We start from the raw sequence: 15,505 nt of genomic DNA, 5'->3' as shown, positions 1-15,505 counted from the left end.
TTGGGTCAAAAATTTCGGGTAGCCTTCCACAAGCTTCCCACAATAAGTTGAGTGAATTTTGGGTCAGGTTTGTAGGCCTCCTTGCTCGCACATGCTTTTTCAGTTCTGCCCACAATACCTTGACTTTGTTGTCCTTAAGCCATGTTGCCACAACTTTTGAAATATGCTTGGGGTCATTGTCCATTTGGAAGACCCATTTGCGACCAAGCTTTAACTTCCTGACTGATGTCTTGAGATGTTGCTTCAATATATCCGCATAATTTTCCATCCTTATGATGCCATTTATTTTGTTAAGTGCACCAGGCCCTCCTGCAGCAAAGCACCCCCACAACATGATGCTGCCACCCCAGTGCTTCACGGTTGGGATGGTGTTTTTCGGCTTGCAAGCCTCCCCCTTTTCCTCCAAACATAACGATGGTCATTATGGCCAAACAGTTCTATTTCATCAGACCAGAGGACATTTCTCTAAAAAGTATGATCTTTGTCCCCATGTGCAGTGGCTTTTTTTATGGCGGTTTTGGAGCAGTGGCTTCTTCCTTGCTGAGTGACCTTTCAGGTTATGTCGATATAGGACTCGTTTTACTGTGGATATAGATACTTTTGTACCTGTTTCCTCCATCATCTTCACAGGGTCCTTTGCTGTTGTTCTGGATTTGATTTGCACTTTTCACACCAAAGTACTTTCATCTCTAGGAGACAGAACACGTCTTCTTCCTGAGAAGTATGATGGCTGCGTGGTCCCATGGTGTTTATACTTGCGTACTATTGTTTGTACAGATGAACGTGGTACCTTCAGGCGTTTGGAAATTGCTCCCAAGGATGAACCAGACTTGTGGAGGTCTACAATTTACTTTCTGAGGTCTTGGCTGACTTCTTTTGATTTTCCCATGATGTCAAGCAAAGCCGTACTGAGTTTGAAGGTAGGCCTTGAAATACATCCACAGGTACACGGCCAATTGACTCAAATGATGGCAATTAGCCTATCAGAAGCTTCTAAAGCCATGACATCATTTTCTGGCATTTTCCAAGCTGTTTAAAGGCACAGTCAACTTAGTGTATGTACACTTCTGACCCACTGGAATTGTGATAGTGAATTATAAGTGAAATAATCTGTCTATTAACAATTGTTGGGAAAATGACTTGTGTCATACACAAAGTAGATGTCCTAACCGACTGGCCAAAACTATAGTTTGTTAACAAGAAATTTGTGGAGTGGTTGAAAACTCATTAAAACTTGTTTTTCAACCACTCCACAAATTTCTTGTTAACAAACTATAGTTTTGGCAAGTCGGTTAGGACATCTACTTCGTGCATGACACAAGTCATTTTCCCAACAATTGTTAATAGACAGATTATTTCACTTATAATTCACTGTATCACAATTCCAGTCGGTCAGAAGAAATCCCATAGAAAGTTTGTGGGCAGAACTGAAAAATCGTGTGTGAGCAAGGGGGCCTCCAAACCTAACTCGGTTACACCAGCTCTGTCAGAAGGAATGGGCCAAAATTCACCCAATTTATTGTGGAAGGCTACCTGAAACGTTTGACCCAAGTTAAACAATTTAAAGACAATGCTACCAAATACTAATTGAGTGTATGTAAACTTCTGAACAAATGGGAATGTGATGAAAGTAATAAAAGCTGAAATAAATACTTCTCTACTATTTTTCTGATATTTCACATTCTTAAAATAAAGTGGTGATCCTAACTGACCTAAAACAGGGACTTTTTACTAGGATTGCAGGTCAGGAATTGTGAAAAACTGAGTTTAAATGTATTTGGCTAAGGTGTATGTAAACTTCCGACTTCAACTCTATATATCTTAGAGGCACCATATGGAGAGTGTGAGAGGCCAGAGGCCAAATCAAACTCTGTACCACATCGCCATGCACCTCCCAAATGTTGTAACATTGCGCAGGGCTCTGTATAACTCTGCATTGATATGATTGGTTGACTATAGGTGGGGGCGGTACATCCTGTAGAAAACACAAACTCACTTCTTTGACAACAGCTCTGCTCCACGAAGCGCAAGAAGTATGAACGCCCTGACGTCTGCTGAGGCTGTATCACCGTAAATGCTGCATGGCCAATACACTTCTCTATTCAGTATGCTCTCTCTCTCTTCAAATAAAGTGGTGATCCTAACTGACCTATGACCTAATTTGTACTAGAATTACATGTCAGGAATTGTGGAAAAACTGAGTTTAAATGTATTTAGCAATGGTGTATGTGAAATTCCGACTTCAACTGTATATTAGTACCAGTCAAAAATTTGGACACCTACTCATTCAAGGGTTTTCCTTTTATTTGTACTATTTTATTTGTACTATTTTCTATGTTGAAGAATAATAGTGGAGACATCAAAACTATGAAATAACAATAATGGAATCATCATTATTAAATTGTAAACACATCGAAATGTATTTTATATTTGAGATTCTTCAAAGTAGCCACCCTTTGCCTTGATGACAGCTTTGCACACTCTTGGCATTCTCTCAACCAGCTTCACCTGGAATACTTTTTCAACAGTCTTGAAGGAGTTCCCACATATGCTGAGCAAGGGTGATTGTGGAGGCCAGGTCATCTGATGCAGCACTCCATCACTCTCATTCTTGGTAAAATAGCACTTACACATCCTGGAGGTGTGTGTTGGGACATTGTCCTGTTGAAAAACAAATGATAGTCCCACTAAGCGCAAACAAGCTGGGATGGCATATCGCTGCAGAATGCTGTGGTAGCCATGCTGATTAAGTGTGCCTTGAATTCTAAATAAATCAGACAGTATCACTAGCAAAGCACCCCACACCATCACACCACCACCTCTATGCTTCACTGTGGGAACCACATATGCAGAGATCATCCGTTCACCTCCTCTGAGTCTCACAAAGACACGGTTGTTGGCCTCAAAAATCTCAAATTTGGAATCATCAGACCAAAGGACAGATTTCCACCGGTCAAATATCTGATTTGTTTCTTTTTGCTTTTTTTGAGCTGTTCTTGCCATAATATGGAATTGGTCTTTGTTTAACACTTGCTTACCACATGATTCCATATGTGTGTTATTTCATAGTGTATAAATAAATAAATATATATACAGTGCCTTGCGAAAGTATTCGGCCCCCTTGGACTTTGCGACCTTTTGCCACATTTCAGGCTTTAAACATAAATATATAAAACTGTATTTTTTGTGAAGAATCAACAACAAGTGGGACACAATCATGAAGTGGAACGACATTTATTGGATATTTCAAACTTTTTTAACAAATCAAAAACTGAAAAATTGGGCATGCAAAATTATTCAGCCCCTTTACTTTCAGTGCAGCAAACTCTCTCCAGAAGTTCAGTGAGGATCTCTGAATTATCCAATGTTGACCTAAATGACTAATGATGATAAATACAATCCACCTGTGTGTAATCAAGTCTCCGTATAAATGCACCTGCACTGTGATAGTCTCAGAGGTCCGTTAAAAGCGCAGAGAGCATCATGAAGAACAAGGAACACACCAGGCAGGTCCGAGATACTGTTGTGAAGAAGTTTAAAGCCGGATTTGGATACAAAATATTTCCCAAGCTTTAAACATCCCAAGGAGCACTGTGCAAGCGATAATATTGAAATGGAAGGAGTATCAGACCACTGCAAATCTACCAAGACCTGGCCGTCCCTCTAAACTTTCAGCTCATACAAGGAGAAGACTGATCAGAGATGCAGCCAAGAGGCCCATGATCACTCTGGATGAACTGCAGAGATCTACAGCTGAGGTGGGAGACTCTGTCCATAGGACAACAATCAGTCGTATATTGCACAAATCTGGCCTTTATGGAAGAGTGGCAAGAAGAAAGCCATTTCTTAAAGATATCCATAAAAAGTGTTGTTTAAAGTTTGCCACAAGCCACCTGGGAGACACACCAAACATGTGGAAGAAGGTGCTCTGGTCAGATGAAACCAAAATGGAACTTTTTGGCAACAATGCAAAACGTTATGTTTGGCGTAAAAGCAACACAGCTGAACACACCATCCCCACTGTCAAACATGGTGGTGGCAGCATCATGGTTTGGGCCTGCTTTTTTCAGCAGGGACAGGGAAGATGGTTGAAATTGATGGGAAGATGGATGGAGCCAAATACAGGACCATTCTGGAAGAAAACCTGATGGAGTCTGCAAAAGACCTGAGACTGGGACGGAGATTTGTCTTCCAACAAGACAATGATCCAAAACATAAAGCAAAATCTACAATGGAATGGTTCAAAAATAAACATATCCAGGTGTTAGAATGGCCAAATCAAAGTCCAGACCTGAATCCAATTGAGAATCTGTGGAAAGAACTGAAAACTGCTGTTCACAAATGCTCTCCATCCAACCTCACTGAGCTTGAGCTGTTTTGCAAGGAGGAATGGGAAAAAATTTCAGTCTCTCGATGTGCAAAACTGATAGAGACATACCCCAAGCGACATACAGCTGTAATCGCAGCAAAAGGTGGCGCTACAAAGTATTAACCTAAAGGGGCTGAATAATTTTGCACGCCCAATTTTTCAGTTTTTGATTTGTTAAAAAAGTTTGAAATATCCAATAAACGTCGTTCCACTTCATGATTGTGTCCCACTTGTTGTTGATTCTTCACAAAAAAAATACAGTTTTATATCTTTATGTTTGAAGCTTGAAATGTGGCAAAAGGTCGCAAAGTTCAATGGGGCCGAATACTTTCGCAAGGCACTGTATATATATACACACCACCGTTCAAAAGTTTGGGGTCACTTAGAAATGTCCTTGTTTTTGAAAGAAAAGCACATTCAAATTTATCTTAAATACAGTGTAGACATTGTTAATGTTGTAAATGACTATTGTAGCTGGAAACGGCAGATTAAATAAAATTGAATATCTACATAGGCGTACACTTGCCCATTTATCAGCAACCATCACGCCTGTATTACAATGGCACGTTGTGTTAGCTAGTCTAAGTTTATCATTTTAATAGGCTAATTGATCATTAGAAAACCCTTTTGCAGTTATGTTAGCACAGCTGAAAAATGTTGTCCTGTTTTAAAAGAAGCAATAAAACTTTAGCCTAGTTGAGTATTTGGAGCATCGGCATTTGTGGGTTCGATTACAGGCTCAAAATAGTAAGAAACAAAGAACTTTCTTAGTACCCGCAAAACACCAGTCTCAACATCAACAGTGAAGAGGCGACTCCGGGATGCTGGCCTTCTATGCATAGTTGCAAAGAAAAAGCAAATCTCAGACTGGCCAATAAAAAGAAAAGATAAAGATGGGCAAAATAATGTTCTCTACCTAGAAGGCCAGCATCCCGGAGTCGCCTCTTCACTGTTGATGTTGAGACTGATGTTTTGTGGGTACTATTTAATGAAGCTGCCAGTTGAGGACTTGCGAGACGTCTGTTTCTCAAACTAGACACTCTAATGTACTTGTCCTCTTGCTCAGTTGTGTTCCGGGGCCTCCCACTCCTTTTTCTATTCTGGTTAGAGACAGTTTGTGCTGTTCTGTGAAGGGAGTAGTACACTTCGTTGTACATGATCTTCAGTTTCTTGGCAATTTCTTGCATGGAATAGCCTTCATTTCTTAGAACAAGAATAGACTGACGAGTTTCAGAAGAAAGGTCTTTGTTTTCTGGCCATTTTGAGCCTGTAATCGAACCTACAGATGCTGATGCCCCAGGTACTCAACTAGTCTAAAGAAGGCCAGTTTTATTGCTTCTTTTATTAGCACAACAGTTTTCAGCTGTGCTAACATTATTGCAAAAGGGTTTTCCTTTTTAAATTATAAACTTCAATTAGCTAACACATCTCACACATCTTTGTAATAGTGTTTTCATTATTCACATTGTGTTGAATTGATGAGTAGCCTACAATGGTAAACATTTTTTTATTGAAGTTAGTTCTGGGCATACTGATATTTACAATGCTTTTGTGTAAAAAAAACAAAAATGGTAGGCCTAATTGTTATTACTGTTCTGTATTTAATTTTTCAAATTTTTATTGCGGTCTCATTAGGCTAATGTGTGGTACATTAATAGCCTACAGTTTGCGACAGTTGTTCTTGTGGAAAGAATTGGTTTCCTGTGTCCAGTTAAATTAAGTTTGATGGCTCAAGTCCCCCAACCCCCACCACCTTCAAAAAATATTTTAATGGGGAAATGATTTTAGTTTTGTTTTTATCCTAATCTTTGAAAGGGATTATTGCGCTGCAAACTGCAGGGCTCTGGAGTGGTTAACCAGGGATAGTGCTTATTGGATTGGATTACTCTGCTGCGGCGAGGAGCTCCATAAGTAGCTCATGTGCTAGCTTGAAAGCTGCCGAGCACAGAGCCACAGCCAGATCCACCAGGAGCATTGGAGGCGGCGTTATCTTCCAGACAGACAACACTGTAATTCCTTAAACAGTGATTACGGCATCAAGACAAGGAAAACAATGAACCTAATACTAACGTTTCCCACCCGTCTCTTTCTCTATCTCAACCAGATTCCTTCCACAACTTGTGTGGAGCGACCAGAGATCACCCAAACCGATGAGGTTTTACTGATCCAGTTAAGATTGTGTTCCCTTTTCCACATTTGACAAGGTAAGTGTTCAGTAAGCACAATACCCTGTATTTCTACTCAAATTCTACACATCAATCTTGAGACTCACTCCACAGTCCTGCAACATATCTACAATCAGACTCTACTCTCAGGTCTGCATTTTTTCAGCGGCCATTTCATTACAAAATCTCAATAAGATATTGATACTACACTAGTAAATGTAACAAGTGGTATGACGACCAAGCTTGGACATGATTAACTTAGGCTGAGACCTGAAGACAATGCCTTAACTTATTAGACTGATGCTGTCTTCTGCTGCACCATAAACCTGGGTTCGAACCCCGTGGGTCATGTTGGTTCCATGAACCAGATGAGTCTGTCAGAAGGTCAAAGCGGGATGGAGTGTCACAAAGTTATCCTTGACACCTGAAGAACTGCATTGGCCCCCGTTGTGTCAATGCCTTCTGATGCACGGAAGACCCGTTTGTGCCATAAGCTGTAGCTCCAAATTCATATGGTATAACAACTGCATAGACCAACATGAAAGTATAATACACTGCTCAAAAAAAGAAAGGGAACACTTAAACAACACAATGTAACTCCAAGTCAATCACACTTCTGTGAAATCAAACTGTCCACTTAGGAAGCAACACTGATTGACAATAAATTTCACATGCTGTTGTGCAAATGGAATAGACAACAGATGGAAATTATAGGCAATTAGCAAGACACCCCCAATAAAGGAGTGGTTCTGCAGGTGATAACCACAGACCACTTCTCAGTTCCTATGCTTCCTGGCTGATGTTTTGGTCACTGTTGAATGCTGGCGGTGCTTTCACTCTAGTGATAGCATGAGACGGAGTCTACAACCCACACAAGTGGCTCAGGTAGTGCAGCTCATCCAGGATGGGACATCAATGCGAGCTGTGGCAAGAAGGTTTGCTGTGTCTGTCAGGGTAGTGTCCAGAGCATGGAGGCGCTACCAGGAGACAGGCCAGTACATCAGGAGACGTGGAGGAGGCCGTAGGAGGGCAACAGCCCAGCAGCAGGACCGCTACCTCTGCCTTTGTGCAAGGAGGAGCAGGAGGAGCACTGCCAGAGCCCTGCAAAATGACCTCCAGCAGGCCACAAATTGTATCAGCATATCGATTGCACAACCAGGGCTGGTAAAACCTTGGATCATTGCTATTCTAACTTCTGCGATGCATATAAGGCCCTCCCCCGCACTCCCTTCGGAAAAGCTGACCACGGCTCCATTTTGTTGCACCCTGCCTATAGACAGAAACTAAAACAAGAAGCTCCCACCCTGAGGTCTGTTCAACGCTGGTCCGACCAATCTGATTCCATGCTCCAAGACTGCTTCCATCACGTGGACTGGGATATGTTTCGTATTGCGTCAGACAACAACATTGACGAATACGCTGATTCAGTGAGCGAGTTCATTAGAACGTGCGTTGAAGATGTCGTTCCCATAGCAACGATTAAAACATTCCCAAACCAGAAACCGTGGATTGATGGCAGCATTCGCGTGAAACTGAAAGTGCGAACCACTGCTTTTAATCAGGGCAAGGTGACCGGAAACATGACCGAATACAAACAGTGTAGCTATTCCCTCCGCAAGGCAATCAAACAAGCTAAGCGTCAGTATAGAGACAAAGTAGAATCAAAATTCAACGGCTCAGACACGAGGTATGTGGCAGGGTCTACAGTCAATCACGGATTACAAAAAGAAAACTAGCCCAGTCACGGACCAGGATGCCTTGCTCCCAGGCAGACTAAATAACTTTTTTGCCCGCTTTGAGGACAATACAGTGCCACTGACACGGCCCGCAACCAAAACATGCGGACTCTCCTTCACTGCAGCCGAGGTGAGTAAAACATTTAAACGTGTTAACCCTCGCAAGGCTGCAGGCCCAGACGGCATCCCCAGCCGCGCCCTCAGAGCATGCGCAGACCAGCTGGCTGGTGTGTTTACGGACATATTCAATCGATCCCTATCCAAGTCTGCTGTTCCCATATGCTTCAAGAGGGCCACCATTGTTCCTGTTCCCAAGAAAGCTAAGGTAAATGAGCTAAACGACTACCGCCCTGTAGCACTCACCTCCGTCATCATGAAGTGCTTTGAGAGACTAGTCAAGGACCATATCACCTCCACCCTACCTGACACCCTAGACCCACTCCAATTTGCTTACCGCCCAAATAGTTCCACAGACGATGCAATCTCAACCACACTGCACACTGCCCTAACCCATCTGGACAAGAGGAATACCTATGTGAGAATGCTGTTCATCGACTACAGTTCAGCATTTAACACCATAGTACCCTCCAAACTCGTCATCAAGCTCGAGACCCTGGGTCTCGACCCCGCCCTGTGCATCTGGGTACTGGACTTCCTGACTGGCCGCCCCCAGGTGGTGAGGGTAGGTAACAACATCTCCACCCCGCTGATCATCAACACTGGGGCCCCACATGGGTGCGTTCTGAGCCCTCTCCTGTACTCCCTGTTCACCCACGACTGCGTGGCCACGCCCGCCTCCAACTCAATCATCAAGTTTGCGGACGACACAACAGTGGTAGGCTTGATTACCAACAACGACGAGACGGCCTACAGGGAGGAGGTGAGGGCCCTCGGAGTGTGGTGTCAGGAAAATAACCTCACACTCAATGTCAACAAAACTAAGGAGATGATTGTGGACTTCAGGAAACAGCAGAGGGAACACCCCCCTATCCACATCGATGGAACAGTAGTGGAGAGGGTAGTAAGTTTTAAGTTCCTCGGCGTACACATCACAGACAAACTGAAGAGGCAGCAGCGCCTCTTCAACCTCAGGAGGCTGAAGAAATTTGGCTTGTCACCAAAAGCACTCACAAACTTCTACAGATGCACAATCGAGAGCATCCTGTTGGGCTGTATCACCGCCTGGTACGGCAACTGCTCCGCCCACAACCGTAAGGCTCTCCAGAGGGTAGTGAGGTCTGCACAACGCATCACCGGGGGCAAACTACCTGCCCTCCAGGACACCTACACCACCCGATGTCACAGGAAGGCCATAAAGATCATCAAGGACAACAACCACCCGAGCCACTGCCTGTTCACCCCGCTATCATCCAGGAGGCGAGGTCAGTACAGGTGCATCAAAGCTGGGACCGAGAGACTGAAAGAAGCTGTTTATCTCAAGGCCATCAGACTGTTAAACAGCCACCACTAACATTGAGTGGCTGCTGCCAACACACTGACTCAACTCCAGCCACTTTAATAATGGGAATTGATGTAAAATATATCACTAGCCACTTTAAACAATGCTACTTAATATAATGTTTACATACCCTACATTATTTATCTCATATGTATACGAATATACTGTACTCTATATCATCTACTGCATCTTTATGTAATACATGTATCACTAGCCACTTTAAACTATGCCACTTTGTTTACATACTCATCTCATATGTATATACTGTACTCGATACCATCTACTGCATCTTGCCTATGCCGCTCTTTACCATCACTCATTCATATATCTTTATGTACATATTCTTTATCCCTTTACTTGTGTGTATAAGGTAGTAGTTTTGGAATTTTTAGCTAGATTACTCGTTGGTTATTACTGCATTGTCGGAAATAGAAGCACAAGAATTTCGCTACACTCGCATTAACATCTGCTAACCATGTGTATGTGACAAATAAAATTTGATTTGATTTGAAATGTGCATGTGTTTGCTCAAACGGTCAGAAACAGACTCCATGAGGGTGGTATGAGGGCCCGACGTCCACAGGTGGGGGTTGTGCTAACAGCCCAACACCGTGCAGGACGTTTGGCATTTGCCAGAGAACACCAAGATTGGCAAATTCGCCACTGGCGCCCTGTGCTCTTCACAGATGAAAGCAGGTTCACACTGAGCACATGTGACAGACGTGACAGACCCTGGAGACGCCGTGGAGAACGTTCTGCTGCCTGTAACATCCTCCAGCATGACCGGTTTGGCGGTGGGTCAGTCATGGTGTGGGGTGGCATTTCTTTGGGGGGCCGCACAGCCCTCCATGTGCTCGCCAGAGGTAGCCTGACTGCCATTAGGTACCGAGATGAGATCCTCAGACCCCTTGTGAGACCATATGCTGGTGCGGTTGGCCCTGGGTTCCTCCTAATGCAAGACAATGCTAGACCTCATGTGGCTGGAGTGTGTCAGCAGTTCCTGCAAGAGGAAGGCATTGATGCTATGGACTGGCCCGCCCGTTCCCCAGACCTGAATCCAATTGAGCACATCTGGGACATCATGTCTCACTCCATCCACCAACACCACGTTGCACCACAGACTGTCCAGGAGTTGGTGGATGCTTTAGTCCAGGTCTGGGAGGAGATCCCTCGGGAGACCATCCGCCACCTCATCAGGAGCATGCCCAGGCATTGTAGGGAGGTCATACAGGCACGTGGAGGCCACACACACTGCTGAGCCTCATTTTGACTTGTTTTAAGGACATTACATCAAAGTTGGATCAGCATGTAGTGTGGTTTTCCACTTTAATTTTGAGTGTGACTCCAAATCCAGACCTCCATGGGTTGATAAATTTGATTTCCATTGATCATTTTTGTGTGATTTTGTTGTCAGCACATTCAACTATGTAAAGAAAAAAGTATTTAAGAATATTTCATTCATTCAGATCTAGGATGTGTTATTTTAGTCTTCCCTTTATTTTTTTGAGCAGTGTTTAAAAAATATAAAAAATAGCCTAACTTTATTCTTAGTATGTCAGTCTGTCAGATGCAGACAATTTGCCAAGTAATATTTTATTATTGATTAGTATACATACCTATAATCAATCATGTAAAAAAAATCTAAACAAATGTAGTATTTGTAATACTTGACTGTTGAACCATATACAATCCCCCAAAACCAGTTCCATTTCAGCATCAGGCCTACACGTTTTGCTGTCTGTCATAAATTGATGCACTAATTAGTTGTAATTTGTAGGGCTAGTTTCTACCCACTTGTTGTTTTGGCCTTTTAGCCTTTTGTATTGCCAGTAGAATTTTTGAGCATGCAATGAAAATGCATTCAGTCATTTCTGCTTACTACCGGTAAGTAAGCAAGTTGAAAACTGAAGATGGTTGTGTAGGATTTCAACACTTATTAACATGTTAGAACCTTCACTTCAAACTGGATTCCTGTATGGTAGGTGAGGTCACGTGTACATTGTCAGTTACAGATTGATTCTGCCCATCAATAGCAGGAGTAGAGGCCTGTGCTGAGAGGTACAAACATGAGATAATATGTAGACATCCTGGTCACTCCATTTAAATCCGAATCCCATTTGGAAAGTTGAAGGTATACTTCCTAGGAATATTTCAATTCTATAAAGACCTCAGACATTCATATTTTTGTAATATATAAGTGTCTGTAGATTAGGTAACTGTAAACCTGAATGAAGTGTTTTAGAAAGGAAATAGTTAACGGGATAGCTTTCTTTCTGCTTGTTTGGTGTAAAGTGTTACCAATTCCTAGATTATGGAAGTAGGAACTCCATCCATTCGCCACATAGCGCTGATGTGACGCAAAAGGTTGTGAGAAATATGAATCTGACTACTGTAAACTGGAAAGCAGTCGCGCCTTATTAAGGAAGTAGGACATCAATGAATATATACTCCCCCATCCGGCGACAAACAGGTCCCTGTCTTAATTGTTTTACTTTAATAAACTGTTTTTATATAAATTAACTGTTCGGTCATCGATGTGCATTATCGAAGGTGTGTATCCTATCTGAACATTTTTGAAGTTGGAAGCAAGAGGGATATTCTGGTTGTTATGATATAATACCTCGAAGCATGTTAATTTGATCAATATTAGGGCACTAATATTAATTTGGTTCGTTTTCATTCATAAAATACGTTTTTCGAAAAAAAAAAAAACGAATTCCTATGTGAACTGTATCAATTAGGCATAGGCTATACGAAGGTGATGAATATAGTATTTATTTGATAATTGAAAACATATTGTTGTCACCGCGTGTAAGTGACCTGGATTTATCACGTTTAATGCACTCAGGGAGGTGCATTTAGATGCTCCTCCTTAAAGTTTTATCTGTGATATCTGCGATTGCCCAGACTGTATGTGCCGGGGGACGGCCTCGCACACATGTACCCGTCAAAACAAGAGCGATTTCGGTGGTGTCACTCCCTCTAGCTTCTAAACACATAATCCACGGGATTTGCGTTACCAAAACATGCGTTTGCCCGAGACAATCAATGAAGGAATCCTGAGAACACCACAACGCTGACTGCTGTTTTGTTACATTGTAGCGGAAAGAATGTCGGAAAGGGCCGATGATGACGTCAGGGGGGAGCAGCGCAGAGTGGCCAGGCAGCTGAAGCAGCAACAGCAGCAGATCCAGCGGGGAGAAGGCTCCACAGCAATGGCGACTGGTGCGGAGCGCAGATCCATGCCTAGTCCAGAAATAATGTTGGGACAGCCTTGGAGCAGCTGGGTCGATGCTGCCAAACTCCACGGCAACGACGGTGAGTGCTCGTGCGTACTGGATGTATGTGTAGAATCGAGACATAACGATGATCGTGAGCTTTTTTTGCTGATTGCGTGCAGTTTTTGGAATACGAAGAAACGCTACTGTTAACAACAGCAGAAGCAAGCAAGTGCAACTATTTATCTTCGTGTGTATCCGATTGCCTCTTTTAGGTGCCGAATCAGAGGAAAGTTTGAAAGAGTTCGGGAAAAATCGAGAAGCCATGCGACTGTGCAGAGATGGTGAGTGTTCTCGCTTTTGTCAAAGCCAAGGTGTGTTTTGGTTTTGTTGGGTTGCACCGGCTGAAATCTGGTTGTTCTGTTGAACAAGTCCACCACACTGAGTGGTGACAACACAAGTCTGATCAATCAGTGATATAACCCAGGAATCTATCGCCACTAGTTGACACCTTGAAGAGGGGGCCCGCCTATCTTCTGACCCTAAGTAGGTAACCACCGCAGGTAACAACCAGCGCTTATTCAGTGGGGTCCTTAAAGATACATGTCATGTGATAAAGCTGAAATGTATGTTTATCTTACACAACAGAGAATTTATTATTATTATTTTACACTATTTCTGTCTGACTGTTCAGTATCATTGTGCCCACCTGAAAAAGCCTGTGTGTGTGAAGTTAGGGGATGGGCACAGTCGTGTGATGGCACTTTCACAGTTAAAATGGGTGCAACGAGGTTGTCATTGAAGCTAGAATCTTAATTGAAACAATAAGAAAGCGTACCCCCGCCTATGTTTTGGTAAAAAGTTTAGGGAAGGGCCTGGAGAAATAACTGTTCGCAAATTCATAGAGCAAGCCATATATCCAAGGACTAACAATCCATGACAATTAGTCCTATTCATGTTTTGAGACTATACAGGGTTTGTTTACATTGTTTACAAACATTGGAATAAAACAATCTTGTAAGTTATATTCTTCAAGAATCAATGCATATACAGTACCAGTCAAAAGTTTGGACACAACTACTCATTCATGGTTTTTCTTTATTTGTGCTATTTTCTACATTGTAGAATAATAGTGAAGACATCAAAACCATGACATTAAACATATGTAATCATGTAGTAACCAAAAAAGTGTTACACAAATCAAATTCTATTTTATTTTGAGGTTCTTCCAAGTAGCCACCCTTTGCCTTGATGTCAGCTTTGTACACTCTTGGCATTCTCTCAACCAGCTTCATGAGGTAGTCACCTGGAATGCATTTCAATTAACAGGTGTGCCTTGTTAAAAGTTAAATAGTGGAATTCCTTTCCTTCTTAATGCGTTTGAGCCAATCAGTTGTGTTGTGTCAAGGTAGGGGTGGTATACAGAAGATAGCCCTATTTGTCAAAGACCAAGTCCATATTATGGCAAGAACCGCTCATAAAGAAAAGAGAAACAACAGGCCATCACTACTTCAAGACATGTAGGCCAGTCAATCCAGAACATTTCAAGAATATTTCATTTTTTTCAAGTGCAGCCGCAAGAACCATCACGCGCTATGGTGAAACTGGAAAGGAAGACATTAACTTTTCAGAGGAGACTGCGTGAGTCAGTCCTTCATGGTCTCATTTCTGCAATGAAGCCACTACTTAAGGACACCAGTAAGAAGAAGAGACTTGCTTGGGCCAAGAAACATGAGCAATGGATATTAGACCGGAGGAAATCTGTCCTTTTGGTCTGATGAGTCAAAATTTTAGATTTTTGGTTCCAACCAACGTGTCTTTGTGAGATGCAGAGTAGGTGAACGGATGATCTTCGCATGTCTGGTTCCCACTGTGAAGCATGGGGGAGGTGTGATGGTGTGGGGTGCTTTGCTGGTGACACTGTCAGTGACTTTATTTAGTATTCAAGGCACACTTAACCAACATGGCTACCACAGCATTCTGCAGTGATACGCCATCCCATTTTGTTTTCGCTTAGTGGGACTATCATTTGTTTTTCAACAGAACAATGACCAAACACACCTTGAGGCTGTGTAAGTGCTATTTGACCAATAAGGAGAGTAAAATATATTTAGTATTGTTTAACACTTTTTTGGTTCCTATATATGAGTTATTTCATAGTTTTGATATTTTCAATATTAGAAAATAGTAAAAAATAAAAACCCTAGAATGAGTAGGTTTGTCAAGCTTTTGTGTGTGTGTGTGTGTGTGAATTAATGTAGCAACTAAGGATTCTAGCTTTAAAGTGCCAATATGTCATTTTTTGGGCAACCCGTCCAAATTCACACAGAACAGATTCTTCTTAGACATTTCTGTCTGTATATTTATATTTCTTAAATGTAGTTTTGGGTTTGTACACTAGCTGAAACGACAATATTTTTTGGAATATGATTAAGGAAAATATATTTCACAGCATTTTAGATGGTAAAATTATTCTCTATAGTACACTAGCTTATTTTGTCTCACAAACTGAAATTAGGCTAACTATTAAGAGTTTTGGAAACCAGGAAATTGCGGAG

The 15,505-nt window shown here is 42.2% G+C and overlaps 1 protein-coding gene across 4 annotated transcripts in view; it reads left to right on the top strand.

Annotated features, from left to right (window-relative positions):
* LOC110527971 (ataxin-7) overlaps positions 1 to 15,505 on the top strand; it is a 54,483-nt gene that overhangs the window by 9,565 nt on the left and 29,413 nt on the right. For all 4 annotated transcript variants that reach the window (XM_090241138.1, XM_036983463.2, XM_021609622.3 and 1 more), the window contains 3 exons: positions 6,474 to 6,573; positions 12,832 to 13,047; positions 13,223 to 13,291. In XM_090241138.1, coding sequence (XP_090097264.1) covers positions 12,840 to 13,047; positions 13,223 to 13,291 — 277 coding nt within the window. In that variant the 5' untranslated portion in view covers positions 6,474 to 6,573; positions 12,832 to 12,839. The remainder of the gene's footprint in view (positions 1 to 6,473; positions 6,574 to 12,831; positions 13,048 to 13,222; positions 13,292 to 15,505) is intronic.

The sequence above is a fragment of the Oncorhynchus mykiss genome, chromosome 7, assembly GCF_057628025.1.
Source record: "Oncorhynchus mykiss isolate SJ-2025 chromosome 7, ASM5762802v1, whole genome shotgun sequence".
NCBI classification, from domain to species: domain Eukaryota; kingdom Metazoa; phylum Chordata; class Actinopteri; order Salmoniformes; family Salmonidae; genus Oncorhynchus; species Oncorhynchus mykiss.
The sequence above is the reverse complement of the archived record's forward strand: the minus strand, read 5'-3'. Positions and strand labels throughout refer to the sequence as shown.